General features: G+C 44.6%; 1 protein-coding gene across 2 annotated transcripts; it reads left to right on the top strand.

Moving 5' to 3' along the window:
* The first annotated feature begins 720 nt into the window (after window positions 1–720).
* On the top strand, window positions 721–23,192 carry SERP2 (stress associated endoplasmic reticulum protein family member 2). Of its 2 annotated transcripts, XM_063103477.1 has the most exons (4): window positions 721–781; window positions 1,018–1,135; window positions 6,211–6,283; window positions 16,904–17,128. In XM_063103477.1, the coding sequence occupies exons 2-4, from the start codon at window positions 1,052–1,054 to the stop codon at window positions 17,008–17,010; spliced, it is 264 nt and encodes an 87-aa protein (XP_062959547.1). In that variant the 5' UTR covers window positions 721–781; window positions 1,018–1,051; the 3' UTR covers window positions 17,011–17,128. The 2 variants fall into 2 exon arrangements, with proteins under 2 accessions (XP_062959547.1, XP_062959548.1); XM_063103478.1 differs by lacking the exons at window positions 721–781; window positions 16,904–17,128 and adding an exon at window positions 22,860–23,192 and having other exon boundaries at window positions 993–1,135.
* The last annotated feature ends 1,091 nt before the right edge of the window (window positions 23,193–24,283 follow it).

A 24,283-nucleotide genomic window follows, 5' to 3' on the forward strand; every position in this document is an offset into this window, starting at 1 on the left:
TTATCCATCCAGATCAGGGGAAAGCTCAGTTCAGTCCGGGCGTGCACACTCAGACCCCTGCGACATGCTGGCTGGAGGGAGGTCCAAGCTCCCCTGGCGGCTGCACAGCCAAGGCTGGTCAAAGCTTCGGATGCGGGCGGTAACCACCAAATCCGCCCGGGGCTGCCGCCCGGGGCCTCTTCATCCTTCACCCACCTCCCGCTCAGATGTGTCGCTGGCCCATTTTCCCACTTAACGCGCACAACTACCAAGGCGAAAAGGCCTGTCCCAACTCCATCCTCACACCCGCCCCCCATCCCCATCGCTGGGGGATCCCCTTTCCCGTCTCCCCTCCACATGTTACAAAGCAGTCCTCGACAAAGGTCCCGCAGTGGTCCCCTCGGTGGGAGGGGAGGGCCTTCCCCAGACCCCGAAGTGGAGGTTCCTTTGGACTGTCCCCCACCAGCACGGGCCCAGCCCGGGCCTGGTTCTCCTTGTCTTTTGAAGCCCCCGGGCCAGGCCTCGGCTGGGGCGGCGGTGCAGGGGAGCCCGCGCGGCCTGGCCTGAGGTGCAGCCGCCCCATCCCTTCCCGGCCTGAGGTGGGTCCCCGGGCCGACGAGCCCCGGAGCGGCCGCGCCCCCGCCCCCGACGCGCTCACGGACGCCGGGGCCGCCCGCACCCTCGGGCCCGGCGCGTTTGGCCGCAGGACCGCGACACGGCAGGGCCCTACGACTCGGCGCGCTGCGCTCCGCCGCTCGGTGCGGGAGGACGCGCAGCCGCGCCTGGCTCGGTGGCCGCCTGGGTAGGTAGCTGGGACCGGAAGGATAGCGAGGAAGTCAGAGAGGGTTTCCTGAGAGGAGAGATTACTTCCGTCCGGGCTCTGGCCTCTCCTGCAGCCGGCGCGCCGGGGCGCGGGGAGCGGGCTGCGCGGGGCTCGGGGCCGCGCCTTGCCACCTGCAGCGCCCGGGGCGGGCCGCGGGGGCCTCGGCGGGACGCGCTCGGCCCTGTCGCGGGGGCTAACGCGGGGCATCCTTGCAGGTGGCAGTCGAGAGCATTTCAAAGCGCCCACGCCATGGTGGCCAAACAGCGGATCCGGATGGCTAACGAGAAGCACAGCAAAAACATCACCCAGAGGGGGAACGTCGCCAAAACCCTGGTAAGGCGGGGGCGGCGCCGGCCGGGCGAGCAGGACGAGCCGGGCAGCGCCGGGAGGGGCGGGCCGCGGGCGCAGGGCCCGGCCTCCCGCCTCCCAGAGCCCCGGCCCGCCCCTCCTGCCGGCTCCCGCCGAGCGGGGCTCAGAGCCGGCGCAGGGCGGCGCGGACTGCTCGGCGCCCCAGTGGGCGGAGAGGGCCCTGGTTGGTCGTGGCCCGTCTGGGAGTGGCCGCCTGGGCTTCCGTGGAGGCGCGGAGGGGCCTCCCCAGGAGAGAAGGAGGCCTTCCTCCCTGGGAAAGACGGAAAGCCACATCCTTAGGGTCCAGTTACGCCAACTGCATGACAGGGGGCCCGGGTCCTAGTGGACGCTAGAACGTTTGTCGAATGAATGAATGAATGAATGAATGATCGAAAGGGTAGATGGAGGCCACTTATCATCTCCGTCTCCCAGACCGCCCCCCCCTTTGCCCTCCCTCAGCAGACACACACCATGATGAGGTTTTCTTTCCAGCTTCTTTGTAATGGCCTGTAGATGTTGAAAGGGCTCAAACTGGGGAGCAAGATCGGACCCCACTTCCCGGCATCCTCCTTTCTCTTTTACCTCTTTTCTAATGAGGCCTCCCGCCGCAGCTGGGCTAAAGTTTAAGTGCAGCATTACTCTAGTTCACCCTGTGAATTCAGGCTCATCATTACGATTTTAAAGACCAGTTTATTTCCAGGCCTCCAAAACTGTAGGTTAAAGCTTTACAACTGAACTTTTAAGTAAAATCTGCCCCTTATGCACAAGGATTTTTTTTTTAGGAAAGCAGATTATCTTCAACAGAAAATGCCAGGAATTCAGAGGCATGAGTCGGAGGCGTTGCTGGGTAGAGTTGGTCTATGAGCGCGGGTGCCTGAAATCTATAATCCCATACGGTTAAATGGAAGTCCAGCTGAAATTTGGGGTTTGGCTGGAAAAGCTTGCAGACTTGATGAGGCAATTCCTTTTAGCCAAAGAAATTATGCTAGTTTAATTAACTGAGGAAAAAGCTGGATCTGCAGTCATCACACCAGAATTCTTGCAAAACCAAGCAATATTGTGGCAGACAAACTTTAAGATCAAACTCACCTTTGCTCAGAGCTTTCTACACAGCTCCAGGCTTAAGTAATTCTTAAAACTCTCTCATTTGGGAATTAGATCAGTTAGTGTGATTAGGGCAGCAAGATGCCAGTGTGCCATCGAATTGGAACCATTTTTTCATGTAGATCCATATGTTTCCTATTTGTTTTTACTCAGGTGAAAAATGCTTTCCAAACTGACATTGAGAAACAAGTTTTAATTGATGTTATAGCACACAGGATTTTATATCCCTAGGAGATCAATTCTTCATTCTCAAAATATCAGACCCAGTAGCTGATGTAGTGAAAATATCTAGTTGCATGGTTCTTTTTAAAGAACCATGGAACTAGAGTTCAATTGTTAACTGATCACAGTTGACACAAAAGTAACAACAAAAAAGGAACTAATTTTCAGACTGTTTTATCCATTAGGCTCTGTAGACTCAGTGCCACATCTAGCTTTTCAAGACCACTAGAAAATGTTTGGGACCTAAAACAAAAATTATTGGCTCCAAAATAAGAAAAGAAAATAGAAAAATTGGGAAAACACTTTAAATATATAGAAAATGTAACTCTTCACCTGTAATTCAACTCAACTCAACTTTCAGAGCTACATTTAAATTGCATTTAATATGTGGTATGAGTACATTTTAATAGGTTTTGATATACCATTGGGTGGGCCCTCCAAAGTGCCTGGCGCCAGTGAGGGTTTTTAAATGGCCCAACTGGATTTGTAATGAAAGCTTTCCAAACCAAGCCACAATAAATGTTTGCTTTCAATTGGTTGGAGAGGCTTTTAGTTTAACTTTATTGTAAATGGATCAGCATCCAAAAAGAAAAATGAAATTCTTTCAAAAAGAAACTCTCTAAATCCTAAATCTCATTTTCCCAGTTACAAGTCAAACATGATTATACTTTGGTATAAGTAACTTACAAAACACCACTTATTCAGGAAGAATTCAGTAAATGGGAACATATGTAAAGATTCCAGCTGAAAATTCAGGCTAATCATTCAGAAATAAACTCCTCTAATTGTATGTAGATGCTTTGGTGTTTCATTATTAGCTAACAGCTATGGGGTAAATCAATATTATTCTCACAGATAGCAGGTTAATCCAAGAAACAGAGAAAGGGAATGATGATTTTGTGATTATACAGTAGTAAATTCAGAATTAAGGGAGAATTTCAGTTTCAGAGTTCTGAGTTACCTTGCTGGTATGTTATCACAGGGAAAGTCATCCCCTGACAGTTTGGAGCCTCGGGAAGAGGCAAACTCATGTTTGAAATGAACCATGTTATTTGCAGAATTGCTGCTCTTTACTTTTTCCAGCAATAGAATCAGATTTATGTGATTTGTCCCAATGGGATTGTGCTGGGCACCCCTCCCAAAAAAATAGTAACCCAAAGCTCTCAAAAAAGGATATATTGGTATTATGATCAACTAGGTGTTCTTGAGCTCTGAAAGTCCCCAAATACTATTGATTTACTGGAAAATGTCATCAAAAATGTTTTTGTGTTATATGCTTCAAGCTCTGCATGTTGATAATTTGTTTTTCTGCAGATAAAAAATAAAAGACTCCATTTGGTATCTGTACTAGACCAATAATTCATTTACAGGCTCATGAATTCACTTGTTGACTTTGCTGGAAATAGAGGTAAAATGAATTTTTTGTATAGCATTAGTGGGACCACAGCAACAGAATTGGTATCTGGGCAGCTATGACAAATTGTTAGGTAGGTGGTGGAAGAAGGTGGAGAAGGGTAAATGTCACACTCTGTTCAGGTAAATTTATCTCTGTTATTTACTTGATCTGAGCTTGACCTGTTCTTAAGTGCCAAAGAGTGGCACGGTAAAGTTATCTTATGCAATCCTTTAAGACTGATTTGTGTCCTTGTTTGGTCATGAACAATCACCTATTCCCTTGCAGTGTTATTTGCCAGCATGTAAGTGGTGGTAGATGCAAGCTTGTGAAGGACAGAGAAGTGAACGGTTTTAATCCTTAGTCAAAGTCCACCTGCCGTTGACACTTTAATCCATACTTTTCTAGTAAGAGAAATGTAGGATCACCCTACCACCAATTAGGAAGTATTAATAAAAAACCAATATTCTTCCTAGACCCTGTGTTTACTCTCCCTGACCTAAGAAATCATATTTAATGAAACTTGCATGCTTATTCTTCGATGAACATTTGAGTAAGCATTGAGTATGTTTAAGTTCTGCGCCATGCATTTCTGTGCATTGCTACATGAAAGAGACATAGTCCTTGCCATTGTGGGGCCTATAGTCTAGTGGAGAGACAGATATTAAACACATTCTCACAAGAATAAATAGAGGTAAAAAAAACTGGTAAATGCTATCAAGAAAAAGCACATGGCTGTACAAATGACAAGTGAACTCAACTGAGGTCACAGAGGGAAGGCTTTCTAAGAATGTGATAAGTAAGCTGGGAACTAAAGAATTGTTGCCTTATCTATAATGGAATGATTATCTTTTGGGGGAGTGAAAAGTCAGTTTGTATTTACATGAGCCTAGAAGTTAACTCCATTTTATATATAAATACAACACATAATATGTTTTGTACTTTTAAATATACAATGAGTTTTACAGAAAAGCAACTACAGTGAAAATCAAAGGGAGATTGTACTTTTTTATGTGAGAAACTTGTTCAACATTTCACAAATTTACATCCTTGATTACAAAACACCACTTATTTTTTACATACCATCAGTCTAAATGTGTAGCTGTCATGTTCGTATGGATATGAACACACTTTTTTGCCCATATTTTAATGTCAAATATAATTTTAAAATGTCAAGAACCTAATTGAAATCTGAAGTTGGGTTTTGTGATTTCAACCACAAATAAGCATATGTCAATATGTCTACTCTGCCAACATGTTTTTCTCTCTGTGTGTGTGGGTTCTTCAACTTATGTTGAATACAACCTACATTTTGATCAAGCTAATGAGAAAATAATTATTGAGTTTTTTGCTTTCTTTCACTCTCTTTTTTCCTCCCTTTTCATTTGGGAAATTTACTTCTTTTTCTGATGGCTCTCTCAGAAAATATTTGTTGTTCTATTGATTGATTTGGTTTTAAGGACCAAGCCCTACCTGCAAATAGACCTAGAGGTATTGTGCAGGGATGTTCTAATTCTTTCTGTGCTTTTGGTTTGAGAAGAGCAGGGGGTATGGAGGGCCACGTTCATGCAGGAACAACATTTCCCTTCTATTTCCCAGAGAATGCAGAGGTTCTCCAAAGCACAAGCTTCCCTGAGGCTCAGGAGGCTTAGGAAGAATGCTGCTTCCCTCATATCGGTTCATAGTTGCTGTGATGATTCTGTTGTTCCTGGGATTTTCACTGTAATGACTTCCCAATTTTTTTTGGTAAATAGAAGGTTTCGAAAATATGTCCGTGCCCTCTGATCCTGCTTGGAATTCACAGATGCAGGAATTAAAGATGATTCTGTTAGTGGAAAACACCTAGGCTCTATAATGGGCCTAAATTTGAATCCCAGCTCTTACTCAAGTTAACAAACTTTAAGCCTCAGTTTCTCGACTGCAAAATGGAATAACAATACCTGTCTTTCCTGGAGTTGTGCAAATGATGGAAGAAATGGAGCTAGACTGCCTAGTCCTGGAAGTAATGAAGCTAGACTGCCTAGTATAGTGCCCGGCATAGAGCATGCTTTCAACAGATAAAAATAATTGTTAATATCATTTTGGCTCCAAGATCACTGTATTGGCTTAAGTATTCTTGCCCCATTTGCCCCCAAAATATTTCAGACCACCAGTTCATTGAGTTAGTGTTAATAAGGTTATTGATGAATTTGTACAAACCTGTCTTGATCCTTTACAATTGACTTTATTTATCTACATCTGCCCACCAAGGTTCTTTCTACCTAGCACAATGCCTAGTAGTACTCAATAAATGTTTACTGAATCAATGAACCTGATCTTACTTTTTCCTATTCCCTTTTAGAGGCCGCAAGAAGAGAAATATCCTGTAGGACCATGGCTGTTGGCACTGTTTGTTTTTGTTGTCTGTGGCTCAGGTATGGGTTCACTGAACTTATATCCCATGTTCTCCACTGTCCTTCAAAAATCACATGTTTTATTCACAAAGTAAATAGATGGAAAACATATTGGTTTGGGATTCAAGTTAATCACCACCTTAAGCCTTAATTTTAATGGTTTTTGATTTAGTTACTATTCCAGAATTGATACACTATCAAATCATAATCATAAAATGATTACACAGAGCAATTACACTGGCTGTATACACTCTAGAATTCAATTAAGCCTTTCTGTGAAGATATAGCCTAAAAAGGGCATTTAGAACAGAAAGTAAAGCACTTGTCTGCCTGAGATAAATCCACATACCAGAGAAAGGGAGAGGCCTCATGCCTTATGAGAAAGTTCTACAGAGCTCCTAGATAGAACTGAGCCTTTGCCCTGAGCCTTAAGGTATGAGTCACCTTCTAATGGAAGGTGTCAAGTTCAGAGAGCTTTACTTACACACACACAAATGCACACATACACACATTTACCAGGAAGACGAGCAAAAGCATCATGCAGTTATTTCTAGTTAAATGCTGCTGTTGGTAGCCCTGACATGCTTCCTGGTCCCCTGTGTTGGCTCTGAAATACTGGTGAGTAGAGGTCACTTCTGCCTATGGGGCATGCCTTCAGGATTTCCATCCTCCATCATCTCACTTTTGCTGAGGGCAGGGAAGGCTAGAGAAGTCCACGTCTTCTGATCAGGCTTAGGAAGACATCCTTCTGCCCCAATAACAAGGGAAGCCCATGACTAAAGATGGCTCAGTTCCTTTGATCTCCAAAAGATCACTGATCCAAGGAAACAAAAGCTCTTAGGAGGAAGGAGGGACCCAAAGAACTTAGCATTATTGTTGCTTATAGCTCAAATATTTTAAAGATGATTTGGTGTTCCAAGATAGGAATTTTCCACTCAAAGAAATGAGGCTCTACCCCATTCCCAAAGATGTGTCCTTGAAGGAACACTTTTGTCCAATATAGGAATCCCCTCATCACTATTTTTAACAGATGTTATCCAAATCTCTGTTTGAAGACTTCTGAAGATAGGAGACTCACTTCTTCAAAAAGTCTATTCAATTTCTGTATAGCTTTAATTCTATTAGAAACATCTTTTTATTTTGAACTACATTATGCTATCTTCTCAATGGTTCAGATTTGGACTCTAGAATAACACAGAATGGAGCCATTCTCTTCTGAACATCCTGAATCCTTGAATATTTTAAAGATGACTGCCTGGTGGTTCTTTCTGCAAACTAAACTTCCCTAGTTCTCTCAACCTTGCCTCATAAGATGTGGTTACTAGACCTTTCTTCTGGATACACTCAGTGACTCTCTTAAAGAATAGCACTTACAACTGCACAGGTGGTCTGGAAGTGGTGTGACTGCCACACGCAGTAGGGTTGTCACTGCCGTGGATCTCACCACTCTGCCTCATTCACGTGGCCTGGGCTTGCAGATAGTTTTTAACAGTCACAGCACATCCTTGACTCTCATGGAGCTCATGGCCAGCCAGGCCCCACCCTGCTCTTCTTCACATAAACTCCCTGCAAGCCTCAGAGATGCATCTGCACAGCCCCATACCCCAGGATCTCCCCATCCCCATCTCACATTGTCTGTACTGTTGGCCCTCATCAGCATTTGAAATTATTTAGTTTACTTACTTACTTATCCATTTCCCCCCACTAGGATATAACCTCAGGGAGGTAGGGTTTATTTTCCACTAGATTTTTAGACCTGAGCACAGTATTTAGCATGTAGTAAGTGCTTGGTATGGGTGGATGGATGGATGGATGGAAACAGATATTCCCATACTATAGATATCTAGTTGACTTTTTTCAAGACCTAATATAAATTTTTATTTCTATCAGAATTTTATTGTTAGTTATCAGTTGCCTTTCTACAGAGTGTCCATAAAGTTTGGAAACACAGATGAACATACCTAATGAATGGCTTACTGATATTACATATAAAATACAATAAGGCCCCTGACATGACATGATATACTCTGTGTATTGTCCTTCATTAGCGATGTATAGTTCAAAGCTCTGTACAAAATTGGAATGAATACGGTTTAAGTGCATTAAGCACCACTTCCATCTGCATCTACATACTCAACTGTGACACATTGCTTCAGATGATCTGTCACTGGTTTTCACCTCAAAATAAAATAAACAAAAGTATGCCTTTAGCATGCCACAGGAAAACCAAGTAAATAAACCTACATTTAAAAGTTATCTATGTTTTCAGGCTTTATGACCAGTCTGTAGATTGTTAGATTTTGAACCTTGAGCCTTTTATCTGGTTATCTTTCTTGCCCAGCTTCATAGTCTCTGAAAGTATGTTATTCCTCCAAGTGACTTAAAGAAGCCCATGGAACACAGTTAGAAATAACCTCCTTTACATTGACTTTGAACCTCTAAGCAAAACTCATTCAAACAGGCATGGCTGGAGGGTCCGTACTAAACAGTGCTGTGCTGGGCTTTGGAAACACAAACCCCTTTGAGAGCTTGTGGGTGTTGGGGGGCAGCAGGTAGGGAAGTTGTCAGTTGCAGTGCAGGGAAGGGACACTGATAGTGGCAGCAGAGTTCACAGAGTATTTAGTGAGCATGGATAAGGGACTTTGGAGTCATACTGGGCAAAAGAGAAAGTTTCCAAGAGGAGGTGCTGTTTGAGCTGAATTTTGAGAACAAACAGCCAGACAAAGGACGTGAGGAAGGTGACCCCACATGAAGGAACACTACATGGCCAAGGCACAGAGGCTTCAGATGGCACACTCAGCATAAGCATGGAAGGCATTCAGGATGGTGGAGTCCCAATCGCTGGGATCTCAGAGCCCAGTGATCATGTGCTATATTGTCAAGGGTCTAAATAGATAGAGCCGATATTTGTTTCTTCTTTGGCTTTTAGATACATGCTAACAGTAGCCACTCTACCCCCTTAGGTCGCCTATAAGGGAAAAAGCCAATAGAGTCATTTGATCTGGCTTCTCTTTCTCAAATCCATGCTAGTTCTCAAAATCCATCTCTTCTTTTTCAAAAGAAACCCTCTAAATTATATGGCCTAAAATGTTGCCAGGCTGTCGGTCAATACAGCAAGAGCTATATCTTTCAGTGTTGGGTAAATTGGAACATTTGCTGACAGTAGTCATTTGGAATTCTTTCAGTCTCCAGTAGTTTCTCAGTCACTGGCTCTCTTACCCTCTCCGTAGGTTTGTCCAGGCCCTGGTGTGTGAGCCTGCAGGGTGTGGGTATGTGGACTAAAGTGGCTGAGGACACACCACTTACTGTCATACCACATCCTCCTCCTTCAGCATCCAGAGTTCTTTTAACAATGCTGCCTCAAATCTATCTAAGAAGACCATCTTGCTTTTATGGAGAGGCTAGACATAAAACAGGAGTCAAGTCATCTTACTTTCCTATCCTCCGTTAACAAGCTACCATAATCCCTAAGCAATGGAACTCATCCCTTTTTTAATCAGAACTAAAAATAATCCACCACTTCCCTTTTTTTTTTTTTTGCCAACTTTAGCATTTTTTTTTTGCAAGCCTCAGCTGAAGTCAGATACTGTTCTCACAGAAATGTGTCACTCTTCTCGTTTGTCCTTGATACCGTGCCCTGCCTTCTATCTTTGTACACGTCCTTTTCTAAACAGAACGTGTCATGAAAAACACAGTAGCTCCTTTAGATCTGTCCCTGTTGCCACTTCTCTGGGATTAGTCACGATTCGCTTCATCTTGCAGAGCCTACCGTCCCTCTTGAGCTTCTCCCTTTTTAGGCCGTCAGTTCCTACCCATCTTCTCTCTACACTTAAAAGAATGTGATTTCCTCACATCTAGCCCATTTGTCAGATCGTCTGTTTAGGTAACGAGCCTTCTTATAGGTGCTAAGATAATCGAAGCCCTCTCCACTGGTCTGTCTCACCTCTGTTCCAGTTCTGTCATCCTGTCCATCTGCGGGATGCCCAGCAGCACCCTCCTCTGCTCTTCTCTCTTACACACACACCAGATGCACTGGAGTTCCGTGCAGGACGTCCATACCTCCACAGACTCTCCTTCCTGTCACTTTCCGTTAGATCTGTCCCTTGAGCAAGGTCCACCCCTGTGCCAGGCTCAAGTTCCATTTCACCAAGTCCCAGTGGTACCTTGGAGGTCATATTGCCTTCTTGGAGTTCACGTGGTTGTTTACTCTTGTTTTGCATATTTTTACATGGACACTAAGAAAAAAGCTGAAATCTTCTGATATTAAAGAAGATGTTGATCATTGATCCGAATCTCTGGAAAGTCTCACTTGCTTTCATTACCGTACTCTATTAACCCACTTTTCTAACTGATGATTGGTTGGATGAAGTGCTCTTTTTAGAAATAGTGCCAGTGTACCTAGGGTAAATAAATATTCAGGTCAGGCAAGTAGTAAGGAATGCACATTTTATATCTTTTTCTAGCTACATTCTAAGAAAGAACCAGGACTGGTAAAAAGTTGGCATTTCAGTATATGCTCACTTATAGGTCACCCTTACTCCATTTTATGTGGAAAAACAGTTTAACAAATCTGTAAAAAGTCTATAGGATCCCTTGGTTGTGGGAGCCATGTATCGGTGCCATCTCCGGACCCCTGCTTCTCAGCTTCTGGCCTGTGGCTTCCTCATTCTCCTCACATGCCTTTCATGCCCAAGGTGCTGATAAGAGCAAGATAAAGAAAAGGAGGGAAGAGGAACCCAGAGAGCAGTGAGGGGACAGAGTCCAGGCACCCAGAGACCCACAGCACGAACACGCACACAGGGAATGCCACCCCTCACTGAGAAGTCACATGGGAGTGACAGACCTCCCAGGCTCCCCCAAGGTCCCCAAAATCTGAGGCCAGCCCTGCTCTCACTTAGGTACTTGGCTGTAACTTCTAATACATTACCCTGGTGACAAGGAGTTTAGAAAGGTTGTCTAAATACACCCCTCTTCAGCTAAGTCAATTTTCACTTTCTGTGATTGCAAAAGGTCTCTTAGGCAAGGGACTTCTTTGAAAACTAACCAGTTGGCAGTAAGGGGGTCAGAGGCCTCAAAGGGGATGATAGTTTTAGAATCTGCCAGGTGTGGGTTCAAAGCCTGGATTCACTATTTGTCAGCTAAATAACTTTGGGCAAGTTATTTACTCTCTCCTTATGGATTTCCTTATCAAGCAAATGGAGATAAGAAGAAGCCCTTTGTATTAGTCTGTCTCTGTTGCTTATAACAAAAACCCGGAACTGGGTAATTTATAAGTAAATGGTATTTATTGCTTACAGTTTCAGAAGCTGGGAAATCCAAAGTCCAGGGAACACATCTGGTGAGGTCCTTGTCCTGGTGGTTACTACAGTGACTCAGGGTATCTCGTGGTAAATACAGCAGAGTGGAGAGAAAGCTAACTCCTCACCCCTCCTTGTAAAGCCCTCAGAACTGTGCCATTAAACCGCTCACTATGGCAGGGTCCTCACAGTCTAATCACCTCTTCAAGGCCCCACCTTTCAATCACCATAATAGGATTTCCCACCTCTTTACACTGTCACAGTGGGGACAAAGCCTCCAACACGTTAAACTTTAGGTGGACACAGTTCAATCCATTGGATTCCTTCAGAGATTGTCCTGGCACTGAATGGTTCTGGGGATCTAAGTGCTGGCCCATAGCAAGCTCACACATGCAGCTGTGGTCACCACCACCTCACAGACCTCATGGAAAACAGTGGCACTGTGCATCCGCCTTTCATCCTCCCAGGCTACACATCTAATCAGCAGACTCAGCTTTTCATGATGGTCTTGATCTGCCAGAAAGCCGTAGACCCTGCCTCTTCACCCCAAGGAGGAGTGTGAGCAATTTTAAGTGATAACACTTTGAGGGCATGAGACTGTTTTCCCATGTGATAATGTATCAGTATCTTCCCCACACAGGAAGAAGGAAACACCAACATGCAGACCAAAATCAGTGAATAGCGGTTTGTACTTTAGGTTGAGTATCAGAAATAAAATGTGAGTTTCATTTCCTTTAAAGCAACACTAATGCATTGCTCTTTTGCTATAGAGGTTTTCTTTGTGAGACAGAAAAGCTTTGGGAACAGTGTACTCTTTTGCAACATGGTAATATCCAATTAGAACATATCAGGGTCATATCTTGTTTCATTTTTTAAAATTTGGTAGCCAGCTTTATTGTTATTAATATTATATAGATTATGTGAGAAATGTGAAACCTGTTTCTCAAATACCTGTTATGGTTCCCCTCAGATTATTATCCCAAATAGGCCAGAAACTATTCTTGTTCAAGTCTTAGCCTGGGGTTTTGTTTTGCGTGAGCCTCTTTAACTGGCTGGATTTTCCTCTAGTTGATTTCCTAGAACCCAGATCCACACTGAGGTCCGAAGGGTTTAAGTGCCCCCTAACAGACCTTGCCCTTCCTCTCCCCTCTTTGTGAAGGTATTATCTTCCATTTCTGCAGGCAATGGAGCCTCCTCCAGATAAGCAGCTCGTCCTGGCTGTCGCGGTCCTGGGTTTCAAAACCTGCCTCTGTGGAGAACTCTTTGATAGCCTCTGAAGAGTGCTTGTTTTTATCTCGAGACTCAGAGACTAGAGTGACCCAGAATGTCTGTCTGAGACTGTTCCCTGCAAAGATGCTGTCACACACAAGTCAACTGCTATCTTTACAGGATACTTGCAGGCTTGATGTGCTTCCCAGATCATTAATGAACCTAGTCACTGCTGTTTGGGCCCAGAGCCCTCACCCCTGGTTTTTGTTTGTTTGTTTGTTTCCTCTCCCTTCTCTCCTCAGCTCTTTTAAGAGCCTTATTAAGAAGGATTCTCAGGCTTCACCAAGGCTCTGTGGGAAAGTGAACTACAATTGACTAGTGATGTCCGTCATGAACATGGTAGGGGCAGCATGGCCAACGTCCTCATCTTTGCTATCCCTGGCCTAAACTTGTTATCATGTTAGTGTTGTCATGTTCACAGGCCAACTGTCTTCAGCATTTTCAACTGTCCTCTTTGATCAGAATGCCTCCTGGAAGGAGGTCTTTTCTTTCATATGCTAATATGCTTAATATGCTGTTCAGACAATTTTGTTGTTGAGATCAGCATATACATGTTTCTTGTGAGCATTCTTATTTATAGTATTATTTACCTCTTCTGAGCCCTGATTGTGATACTGGGTGTTGATCAAAAGCAGCAATCTCAGACAGCACTCTGCACCACGGCTGTATCTTTTTTGGGCCTTATGTCTCAATTACAGTGTCAGCTGGGTCAATGGAGTGACCATTCAATTCCTTTGATTCTTTTGATTGAATTCATCCTTTGGTTCTCAGAGGAAAATGCTTAAATACCAGCTGTGCCCTAGTTGCCTCCCTCAGCCTGTTTCCCCCCATGGATTCCTAATTTCAATTTTATTTCTCCCTCTCTGGCCACCCCTGATATTCATTTCCTAATTAGAGATTATGAGAATTTCAATGGTTCCTGAAGCCTGGGTATTCTTGAAACTGACACATTTATATCCCCCATCAAAAGGAAACCTCTAGGGTAACAGGATTAACTACTGATTGTTATTTTCTTCATAATTTTCTATGTTTTACAACTTTGTCAATGAGTATATATTACTTTTATAATCAGAAAAAATTGTGTTTTTCAAGAACAAAAAAAAATCTAGATTAGTGGTTTTCAGCCTTTTTTTTTTATTTTTTAAAAATACAAAACTCTGGGCCGAGCCCGTGGCGCACTTGGTAGAGTGCTGCGCTGGGAGCGCGGCAACGCTCCCGCCGCGGGTTCGGATCCTATATAGGACTGACCAGTGCACTCACTGGCTGAGTGCCGGTCACGAAAAAACGACAAAAAAAAAAAAAAAAAAAAAAAAAAAAATACAAAACTCTTCCTTCAAATCTTAGAGGGAAACAATTGTGAAAGAGCAGCTGTTCTGGTTGAAGTGGCGGGTGTGTGTGTTTATGTGTATGTGTGTACGTGTATGTGTTTGTGTATGTGTGTCTTCATATCTGTGTGTCTTCATATCTGTGTGTGTTTGCATATCTGTGTGTATGTGTGTGTTAGTGTATGTGAGTATGTATGCGTTCACATATTTGGGGGGTAGTGTATGTGTGTATGTATGTATGATCGCATGTGTGTGTTTGCATATCTATGTGTATGTGAGTTTGCATATCTGTGTATATGTGTGTGTTAGTGTACATGAGTATGTATACGTTCACATATCTGTGTGTGTTTGCATAGCTGTGTGTGTTAGTGTATGTGTGTGTGTTCGCATATCTGTGTGTGTTAATGTATGTGTGTATGTATGTGAGTTTGCATATCTGGATATGTTTGTGGTAGTGTATGTATGTATGTGTTCGCATATCTGTGTGTGTTTGCATATCTGTGTGTGTTAGTGTGTGTGTGTGTGTGTGTGTGTGTTTGCATATCTGTGTATGTGTGTGTTAGGATATGTGTGTATATGTGTGTTTGCATATCTGTGTGTGCGTGTTTGCATATCTGTGTGTGTATGTTTGCATATCTGTGTGTATTAGCATATGTGTGTTCACATACCTGTGTGTGTGTTTGCATATCTGTGTGTGTTAGCATGTGTGTGTACATGTGTTTGCATATCTGTATGTGTGTGTTAGCGTGTGTGTATGTATGTGTGTTTGCATACCTATGTGTGTGTGTATTTGCTTATCTGTGTGTTTGCATATCTGTGTGCACATAGGGTGTACCCTCTGTGTTGCTGGATATTCTGACTTTCTCATCCCCAGAAGTTAGCACACATCTGGACCCTCTCTGCCCATCAAATAGGAAATTGTGTCTGGCCCAGAGCTGCCCCATGTTATTACAGAGTTAATGCCTTTCAGCAAAGAGTCTGCTGGGTTTATTTGGCACCATCCATGGTGAATGGCTCCACCATTTCTAGGCAGGGACATTTCTTTTGTCTGTCAATGAACAGATTGTACTCTTCTCTTGAATTCTCTAGGGACTCTGCCTGGGATGGGGGTGGGGGGTGGGGGAGAGAGATCATGTCATAGACAGGTCCTTTTTCAGGACAACCTTTTCAGAACAGATGTGAACAAGTGATTGTCTGAGATGTTCCTGACAGGGCCTAAACTCCTCCTGTTCTCCCAGCCTTATGTTTCAGGTGGTCCAACTGGCTCCCTTCATGGATGTGCTGGAGGCCTCTCCACTTCTTGAAGGGCCATACCCACACTGTCCCTAGGACTGGCTGTTTTTCTTAAGGATGGTGTAGAACAGGGAAAGTACTAAGTCACACGTGTGCCAGGGACACATGAGAGGCCAAAGAGCCGCCCCCCTTGTGCCCTCTGTCCCCCGCTCGCTTTGTGGCCCTTGTGTGGTCACCAGTTTTGTGGTGGACTATCTTTGAGCCCAAAGGTTGAGGAGCCAGAATGGCAGCCTTTTGCAACAGCTAAGAAACTTGCCTTTGAGAGATGCTAGCTGCTCTCTGAAATCTTCCAGGGATGCAAGAGTTGAGGAAGATTGGATGTGTAGTTTGAAAGCCACCAAATTAGCATGTCCACATGTGGAAGGGGGAAGTTAGCATGGTCACTAAGAGCTACAACTCCAGGGCCAGATCGCTTGGGTTTGAAACATGGCCCTGCTACCTATTAGCTGTGTGGCCTTGCTGAAGTTACTTATGACCACGCTAAGCCTCAGTTCTCCCATTCTTAAAAGGGAAGAGTACTGGTTCCTCACTCCTGGGATCCTCATGATCCTCATTCCTGAAGATTAACCGAGACAGAACATGTGAAATGTTTAGTAGAGTAATGCGAATGGTTTTAGAAATGTCTGCTGTTATCGTACTCATGTTTGTGGCCCTTACTCATGCTGTCTCCCCACCTGTTGACCTCCCTGGCAAGGTGCTGACCAGGATTCTGAGTGCTTATAAGGAAAGAGAGGTAACATTTTGACCTCTTTGATGGCTTTGCTTTGTGATGGAGAGAAAACATGTACTGGGGGAGCATAGCTCTTAGATATTGAGGACCCTGCATGTGCCAAGACCAGCTGCCCCCAGGACAGGTAGAGGGTAGGGACAAGGGTGTCATCTCTGCAGGGACAGATGGAACCTCTTCTCTACTTCTAGAAAGAACTCTTTATCAACTAGCCCCCGGGGGTGAGTAAGATCTGTTCAAGCAAACATTTGGCTACCATTTCTTGAGGGCTTACTATTGCAGTGCCAGGCCCCACACATCCCTACAGAGAGGCTATTATGCTCATTTTTCCGGAACTCAAAACTGAGGCTCACAGAGGAAATCAGCCAATGTCCCATAACTAAAAAGTGAGACAGCTAGTACCCAAACCTAGTTCTTTGAGACTCCAAAACCCATCTGCTTTATATTATCCTGCATTCCCTCCCTTGTACTATTTCCCTAAAATACCATGGAGCAAAAATTTTCCACCGATGTAAGGCCTTTAGCATATGACTGTGTATTGAAAAGAGCTCCTGTTAAAACATCCTCTATTTTCCCTGCCAGAAAAGGTGTGTTTTCAAGAGGTTCCAGATGTATAGCCATCTTTGGTCAGCTCCCAGATGGATAAAGCCTTGACCCAGCCACAGGTTGCTTCTTGGTTGGGTCACCGGTGTCCCTGCTCACATTACTCTTTTCTGGACACTTGCTCCAGGACAGGCTGAACTCGCCATGTTTGCAGGTCAACCGCATAAACACGGCCTTTCCTGGAGACTGCCAGAACTTTCTCGAAACTGTGACACCAAAGGGAGTCACACCTGAGACCAGCAAGTGGGATGTTTGAGGAACTGGATAGCCCTGGAGGAAAGACTGAGGCTGCTCTTCTGCTCTGGAGTTTCTTCCTCAGGATCTGAGATGGACAGGCTGGAGAAGACGTCTCAGCAGCCCTCGGCTCCCGCAAGGTGACATGCCACCTCCCTTGTAGGCCACCCTCTGCCCTGTGCCCTGGTAGAGCATTTGGGGTTGTGTATGGGATCTTTCTCAAAAGAGTGTTTCTGCTATTTTAATGTGGATAGAAGCCATCACAGTCTTTGCTAGTAATATCTGTTTTTTAATGGCACCTTCCTGCCCTGGCCTGTCTCTGGCATCTCTTTTTTTCCCCTTCTCCATCTCTGGAGAAGCCACCAGGAAACGCTACCAGAACATGATGTCTTGCCTTGGACTTGCTTTGTGCTGATGCTTTTCAAGAGCTTAATGACCCCTCTTTGCAATGTCTGTTCTCCTAACCTTCCTACTTATCTCAGGGGACCGAGACTTTTTTACTAGCTCTTTCATCTTTTTTCATTTTTTCTTTAAATGAAAAATCAAAGTTGTGTGATTTCTCGGGTTGTCTTATCCTCCTAAAGGATATTCCTCTGGCCTGTCTTAATCTCTCTTCTCAGCATCTCCCTTGAGCTCTCTTATCATCAACTATTTATTTTCAGTAAAATTGGCTTTATGCACCTTCTTTTGTCTGGCAGTCTTCCAGCTTTCTGGCAGTTTCCTGTGGGATCCACTTGTCATGCCATTATGGGTCCTTCTGGCACACCCTCTTGGCTGGGGTGGGTCAGTCCCCAGGATAAGAGTGGGTTGGATGACACAGTCTCAGGCCTTTAGAAATTTATGCTGTGTTATGACTTTGCCTCTCCTCTGAGGACTGAGCTTTTGGGATGTTTGATGCTGACTCTTTTGGTTTGTAAAGTAGTCATTTGAGGCTTTTAAAATGTATTTTCCTCTGTGCTCTTTGCAATTATTCACCTTTCATTTATTCAATAAGTATTTACAGAGGATCTACTTAGTGCCATACTTCGCCCCTGCTTTCCTGGAGAGTCCAGTCTAGTGGGAAAGAAACAGGAGTTAATCAAGTAATTGGACTAAAACATTTAAAATTTCAGCTATGAAGGTGTTTGTAGGGGAGGCACAGAAGGCTATGAGGCAAATGACATGAAGGGCTGCTATACTCTTAGGTAAGTGGTTCTCAAAGTATGGGCCCTGGACCAGCAGCCTCAGCATCACCTGTGAGCTTGTTAGAATCACAAATTCTCAGTCCCTATCCTGGACCCACTGGGTTAGAAACTCTGGGGGTGGAGTCTGGCATCTGTGTCCTAACACGTCCCCAGGAGATTGAGATGCATGCTCAGGTTCGAGAACCTGTGCTCCAGGTGGTCAAAGAAGGCTTCTCTGAGGAAGTGCCTTTTGAGTTGTGAAGGAAACTAGGCAATAGGATGGGGTGGAGGAGGTACTTCAGATGGAAAGAATGGCATGTGTAAAAGCCCTGTGGTAAGAGCAGAGAGATTTACAAACATGAGGGTGTACCCCAAGCCAGGGGAAAAGTGATACAAGCCGAGACAGGTGGACAGGGCCAGAGTATGCAGGTCAGGGAGGCCTCATCCAGGATTGGGCAAGAGGAAGCTTTTGATGTGCTTTAAACACGGGAGTGGCACCATATTATTGGCATTTATTTAAGGGTTAATTCTAGCTATGGAATGGAGAAAGGATTGAAAAAGAGCAAGAGCACACCAGGTGGAGGACATCGCAGGGTTTTGGGAGAAGATGATGGTAACTTGGACTAGGATGGTTTCTGGGGGGTGGAAAACAGGATGTATAATCCCAATATTCTTAGGTAGAATCCATAGGTCTTGGTCATCGATTGGAGGTGTCAGGGATGACTCTGGTGTTTGGGTTTACATGCAAGATGGAGGATGGATGATGCCAATTTTGGCAGTGGAAAGAGATCATGAGATGGTCTTGAGTTTGAGGTGCTTTTGAGCCACCCAAGTATAAATATGAATTAGATGGTAGAAGGTATGCATCTAGAGCTTGGAGAAGAAGTTGGGTCTGGAGATACACATTGTGAGTCATCAACAACCAAGTGGGGAACTATGGGCTGGGATGAGTCACCTAAGACTGTAATGATGAGAAGAAAGCCAGTAATGCTCTTTCAGGAACTTCAATGCTTATGTGTAATGGTCGGGTGGAAGAAGATATACCCATAGAACAAGCTTAGAGGAAAGAGGCAAAGAGAAGAAGGAAACTGGAAACACAGAGACTGTGGTGCCATAGAGGCCAAGGAAAGGGGGTGCTGAGTGGTGGTGAGCAGAGGAGCAAGGTAAGAGGAGGCTGCAGAACGCCTTATGCACCAAGCAACACAGAGGTCATTCATGACTTTAGCAAAAGAAGTTTCAATGGAATGAAGGGAGTAGAAGGTGGAATGAGGTGTGTTGAGGAGGGAATCAAAGGTGAGGAACTAGAGAAGGTGAAGACAGTCAACTCTTTAGAAATGCTGTGAAGAGGAAGAGAGGGCACCAGGTGATGGGAGGTGTGGGGTCAGGCAGATTGCTCTGGTTTGATTTTGGAAGTGGAGTGATTCCAGCATGTTAAAGCCTAAGGATTTTGTTGAAAGGGAAGATTGAAGAAAAGAGATGTCATCATCACAGGTTACCGAGGGCCAGGATCCTAAACACAGGTGGTGGGATGTGGAGCTTGTTGATTCTGGTAGTTCCTGCTCTTGCCTGGACCTTCCTGAGTCTCTGTGACCTGCCCACAGTCAGCTCCCCTGGCCTGAAATTGCCTGTCATCCTTCCCTGCTCGGCTGTTTTCTCAGCTTTGTTCACCCACTGTTAAGTTATTAACTTGTCAGGGGCTAGGTTCCCGCTTCCTCTCCCTCTCTGAACTCACTGTTGGCTCCTTTTTGTTGGCCACCTTAGAAAGTCAGCCTCTGGAAGGCCGGGGTTACTTGGCAGGTCAATGCAGGCAGTGACACAGAATTACAATTAATATAATTGTTATAAAATGTGAAGGCTTCTTAAAGACATTGATACAACTGAAAAAGAAATAGCAAACACAACCACTTCTCCATTATCTTAGATGTGGAAGCAAATGGCAGACTTAAAATAGACTTTATTCAAAGTAATTTCTCCAAGAGGGTTCAGTTTTAAAGGGTCACCTGTAAACATGTTAAGGACCATCAGATTTTTACATGTTAATTCATGGATTCAATTAGGATTAGGAATGATCTTTGATTTGTTTTTAAAGCAGACTCAAATAAATCGATAAGTTATTTTAATGTAAGTGTTGTTACTCTGAGACATGCAATTTTGTCTAAGATTCTCTAGAGAGATTTGGAGCAGTTCCTTAAAAAGAATTGAGTGGTTTTATCACTACGTTGAACTTTTGATATCATCACTTAACTTAATGTGGGGCTTGATGGACTAAGACAGACTGTTTCCTATTTGTTGACCTATATCCCACTGATAATCCTTATCTAAGGGCAAGATCAAGGGAGAAGTAACATTTTTGAGCCTCTGTTGTGGGCAGATCTCTTACTTATGTCATCATATTTATTCCTGGCGATCCTTTGAGGTACTTATTAGCTATAGTTTTATAGAGCTCAGAACTGTATAGTAATTTCCCAAAGTTCACACTTTATAGGGTGGCAGATAGTACTGAGTGCTGGACTTCATGCTCATGCATGGAGAGGCAGCCATTGTGCTGGAGTAATAGTAGCAATAGCAACAACTCCCGGACGTCGGATCCTCCACCTGCGAAGAGCCTTCACGTATGTCCTATCACTTAACCCCTATGACAACCCTGCACGTAACTTGGTCTTATTGTAGTCCTCATTTTACAGAAGAGGAAGCCGCCTCACAGAGGTAAAATTATTCACCAAGTCACACAGCTATTTAGTGAGGAGCTGGGAGTCAACCCAGATCCATCTGACTCAAACGTTCTACTCTAAAGTCAACTTGTTTCTTAAGACTAGGGATGGTTTCCCTGATCCCAGAAAAAAGTCTGAGGCATGATAGACGTAAATATTCTTTTCCTAATGTTATTCAGTGTACAGCTGCCTCCTGGCATTTATATTGAGCGAGAATACAGGATGTTTATTTAACTTTTACTCTTTGTGAGCCTTGGTAGGGGAGGATAGAAATGTCAGCTATTTCTTCAAGCTTATAAATTTTGGTAGGGTACTTTTGCATCCATCTAGCAACTTCTCCTGTCAGGACCCACCCAAGAACCCAGAATTAGATACTAAGACCTCTGAGCACAGCCAGAATTAAATATCACAAGTTGTTGAACTAACTCCTTCACCGTGTCTACAGACAAGGCCCTCAGACGCTCACACGGAACTGATTTACTCTAATTTCACACTTAATTCTAACAGTCTTTGTTTTCGGTTTAGTCTGCAGCAGTGACGTAGCAGAAGAGGGGCCACTGCAGATTGGCATAGCAACACCAAAGATGTGACCAGAGATAAGAATGAGACAAAAAAAAAAATGATAAGAAGCAGAAATGAGAGCCCAGAAGTACAGCCAACCAGAGCTATTTTGGTGTCAAACACGGCATGTCCTCTATAATAGTATCACAGCAGAGTCTCATCATTTGTTGTTTTTCATTACGGTGACATTCATGAAAAGTTACCATTAAATCATGTTTGCTGTCTCCAGTTTAGGAAGGTAGTGATGATGTTTTTTTAGAAAAGGAAAAAAACCAAAGAAACGCATTAGCGCTTTGTCTAGCCTTAAAATCTCGCTGTCTGAGAAAGACTCCCCAGGGCCCATTGTGTGGTTTCTCTTTGTTTCCCTGTAGCACAGTACCTGGCACATAGTGTGTGCTCACTAAAGTTAGATGATGAAATGTCAAATGACTCGTTTCCTGAGGTGCTGGACAGCCCTGTTTTACTACGGTCACTTGGAAGCTGCATTCCTGGATGTGTTCCAGGACGACTTTAGGAAGGAGAGAAGGGATAAGGCTCCAGAGAGCTCGGTGTTTATTTTTACCAATGATTAAATGAGATGATACACAGCCTCCCTTCAAACGAGAACTCTTCAATGCATGGAAAGGGCACTTATCACTCTCCTTGCCTTCATTAACACTGACCAACCAACACTGCTGTCTGGGGGAGACGTAAACAAGAAGTTGGTACCTTCCTCTCCTGAGCTACATTCAAAACCCGATAGCTAGAACCAGGCTGACTTGAGCTATCTAACCAGCTCTCACCAGAATAAGCAAGGCGGGTGGGGTGGGAGGGTCCCAGGAGTTCTCTGTGGGTGACAGGCTACCCACCCCCTTGACCAACCCAGAGTAAAGACTCAGTGTTGCTTTCAAGGAGAGACAGTGCCTTTCAGAGAGCTCCAGGAAGACACACGTGCAGCCAGGGTCCCGGGCAGCCAGAGGCCCGGCTTTTTGTGCGCATCTGCCCTGAGCACCCTGCCTGCCTTCCCAGCACAGGGCAGGTCGTTTCACAGGTCACAGCCATTTTGAAAAGACAGACTCGCTGACCGGGTTAATGAGTGCAGTTTCTGCATGAAAGCCCATCTCCCTCTCCCCAGCAGCCTCAGAACATTGCTGGGGAAAGGGGCCAAATCTCCTCTCAGCCCTGAGGGATTTCTGGCCTTAACTCCTGGTGGAATTAGCAGAAGTTATCTATAAATCCCTGAGGCATCCATCAGCAGAGGGAGAGAGGCTGCCTTTCTAAAGAAGTTCGCTGACCTCTTGTTAACTCCTTGTTAGGAAATTTCTAATCAGCTGAGAGCCAACGCACCAAGGGCCATCGGCAGAAGCAGCTCACTGTGGCTTGGCTTTCCAGCTGTGTGCTGTCTGGTCTCTGAGCTGTTTTGTTTTCCTCTCAGCCATCTTTCAGATCATTCAGAGCATCAGGATGGGCATGTGACAGTCCCGGGGATCTGACACGGCCTCCTGGAGGCCGGAGGACCGCGAAGTGTTCAGCCAGTATCTGTGGGAAGCAAAGCCACACAGAACAGGAAAAAGTCTCCCTCAGTTGTTCCCTAATCACTTCATCGTGGATGTCAGACCAAATTGCTTCTCCCAGGACATCTTGGCGCGTCTGTGTTCTGAAGCAGAAAGGACATTTTGCTTTTCTGATGGCCGGATTGTTAGCCATGCGGGTCGTCCAGGGCAGCGTGTCTGTGTGCTTTTTCCCTTGGTTTCATTAATGTATGCATGTGGCCCTCTGAATGGTCGCTGGTTTACTTTCTATGGATATGATCTTCCTCCATTGGGAATCAGTTTTACAAATAAATGTCTTCATTCAACTTCATTTGTGAATTATTATTAGAAAAACTGAAGTGAAGAAGATAGCAGAATAGCTGAGGGGATGGGTGGAGGGACTTGATTATGCAACTGACAAAGGGGCAGGGAATCTGTGGCCAGGCAACCAGAGCTAGATTTACCCAGCAGGTCCCTGGCCAGACCCTCAAGGTCCTTGCCTGATACCTTGGGTGTTCCACACATTTGACTCTTCTTTATATATAGTCTCGTTTTGGTTTTTTTTGTTGTTTTTTTTTTTAAGTCCAGAAAAGCCACCTACAATGTGTGTTAAGGTCCGATTAGCCATTATCTCTTTTGTGGTCTGCCTCAGAGTTTAGCAGAGAACAGATGTCCCAGGCCTGTTGGTGAAAACCATCCACCCCAGAGCCCCGTCGTGGCCCCTCTCCAGAGCCCTGGGCAGAGCAGGGACCTTCAACACTCCAAGGTGGTCAGCTGGCAGGATGGGGTGAGGCCCCAGGCTGGTGGGTGACACCCTCTTCCCCCTGGTCCCCCACAGCCTCTCAAAGCGTAATATCACCAAAGCAATGTATATGGACAGCCACAGAGGTCACCAACAGGATTAAATATGGTCCCCAGGCAACTTTAAGCATGCCTTCATCTTTTTAATTCCATCTTTGCATTGGCCACTTTTTTTTTTTCATTCCTTAACATTGTGAGAGCTTTAAAAAGGGAAGTGGCAGCAGTGGCCAGGGCCTCTCTCAACCACTTATGGGGTTTTGCTGTAAGTGCCTCGCTTAGAATTAGGGAGCTTTTTGTTCACTAGTCTTTTACCCCAGATCCTTTAGTGATGTTCTTTAAGTCTTTCTTTTCTCCCACCCTTTGAGTTCCCCTCCAAAAGCTCCCTGCTCCCCTCCCTCTTTCTCCCTTTCCCACTGAAAAGAGCGTAGCAGGGCTGCTTCAAAATGAGCAGCCACCATCCTTGTGCTCCCCACAACCCCCACCCTCTGGTCCCCAGCCCCTCCCGAGGTGGCAGAAGACATTTGAG

This window comes from Cynocephalus volans, chromosome 7, assembly GCF_027409185.1.
Source record: "Cynocephalus volans isolate mCynVol1 chromosome 7, mCynVol1.pri, whole genome shotgun sequence".
NCBI classification, from domain to species: domain Eukaryota; kingdom Metazoa; phylum Chordata; class Mammalia; order Dermoptera; family Cynocephalidae; genus Cynocephalus; species Cynocephalus volans.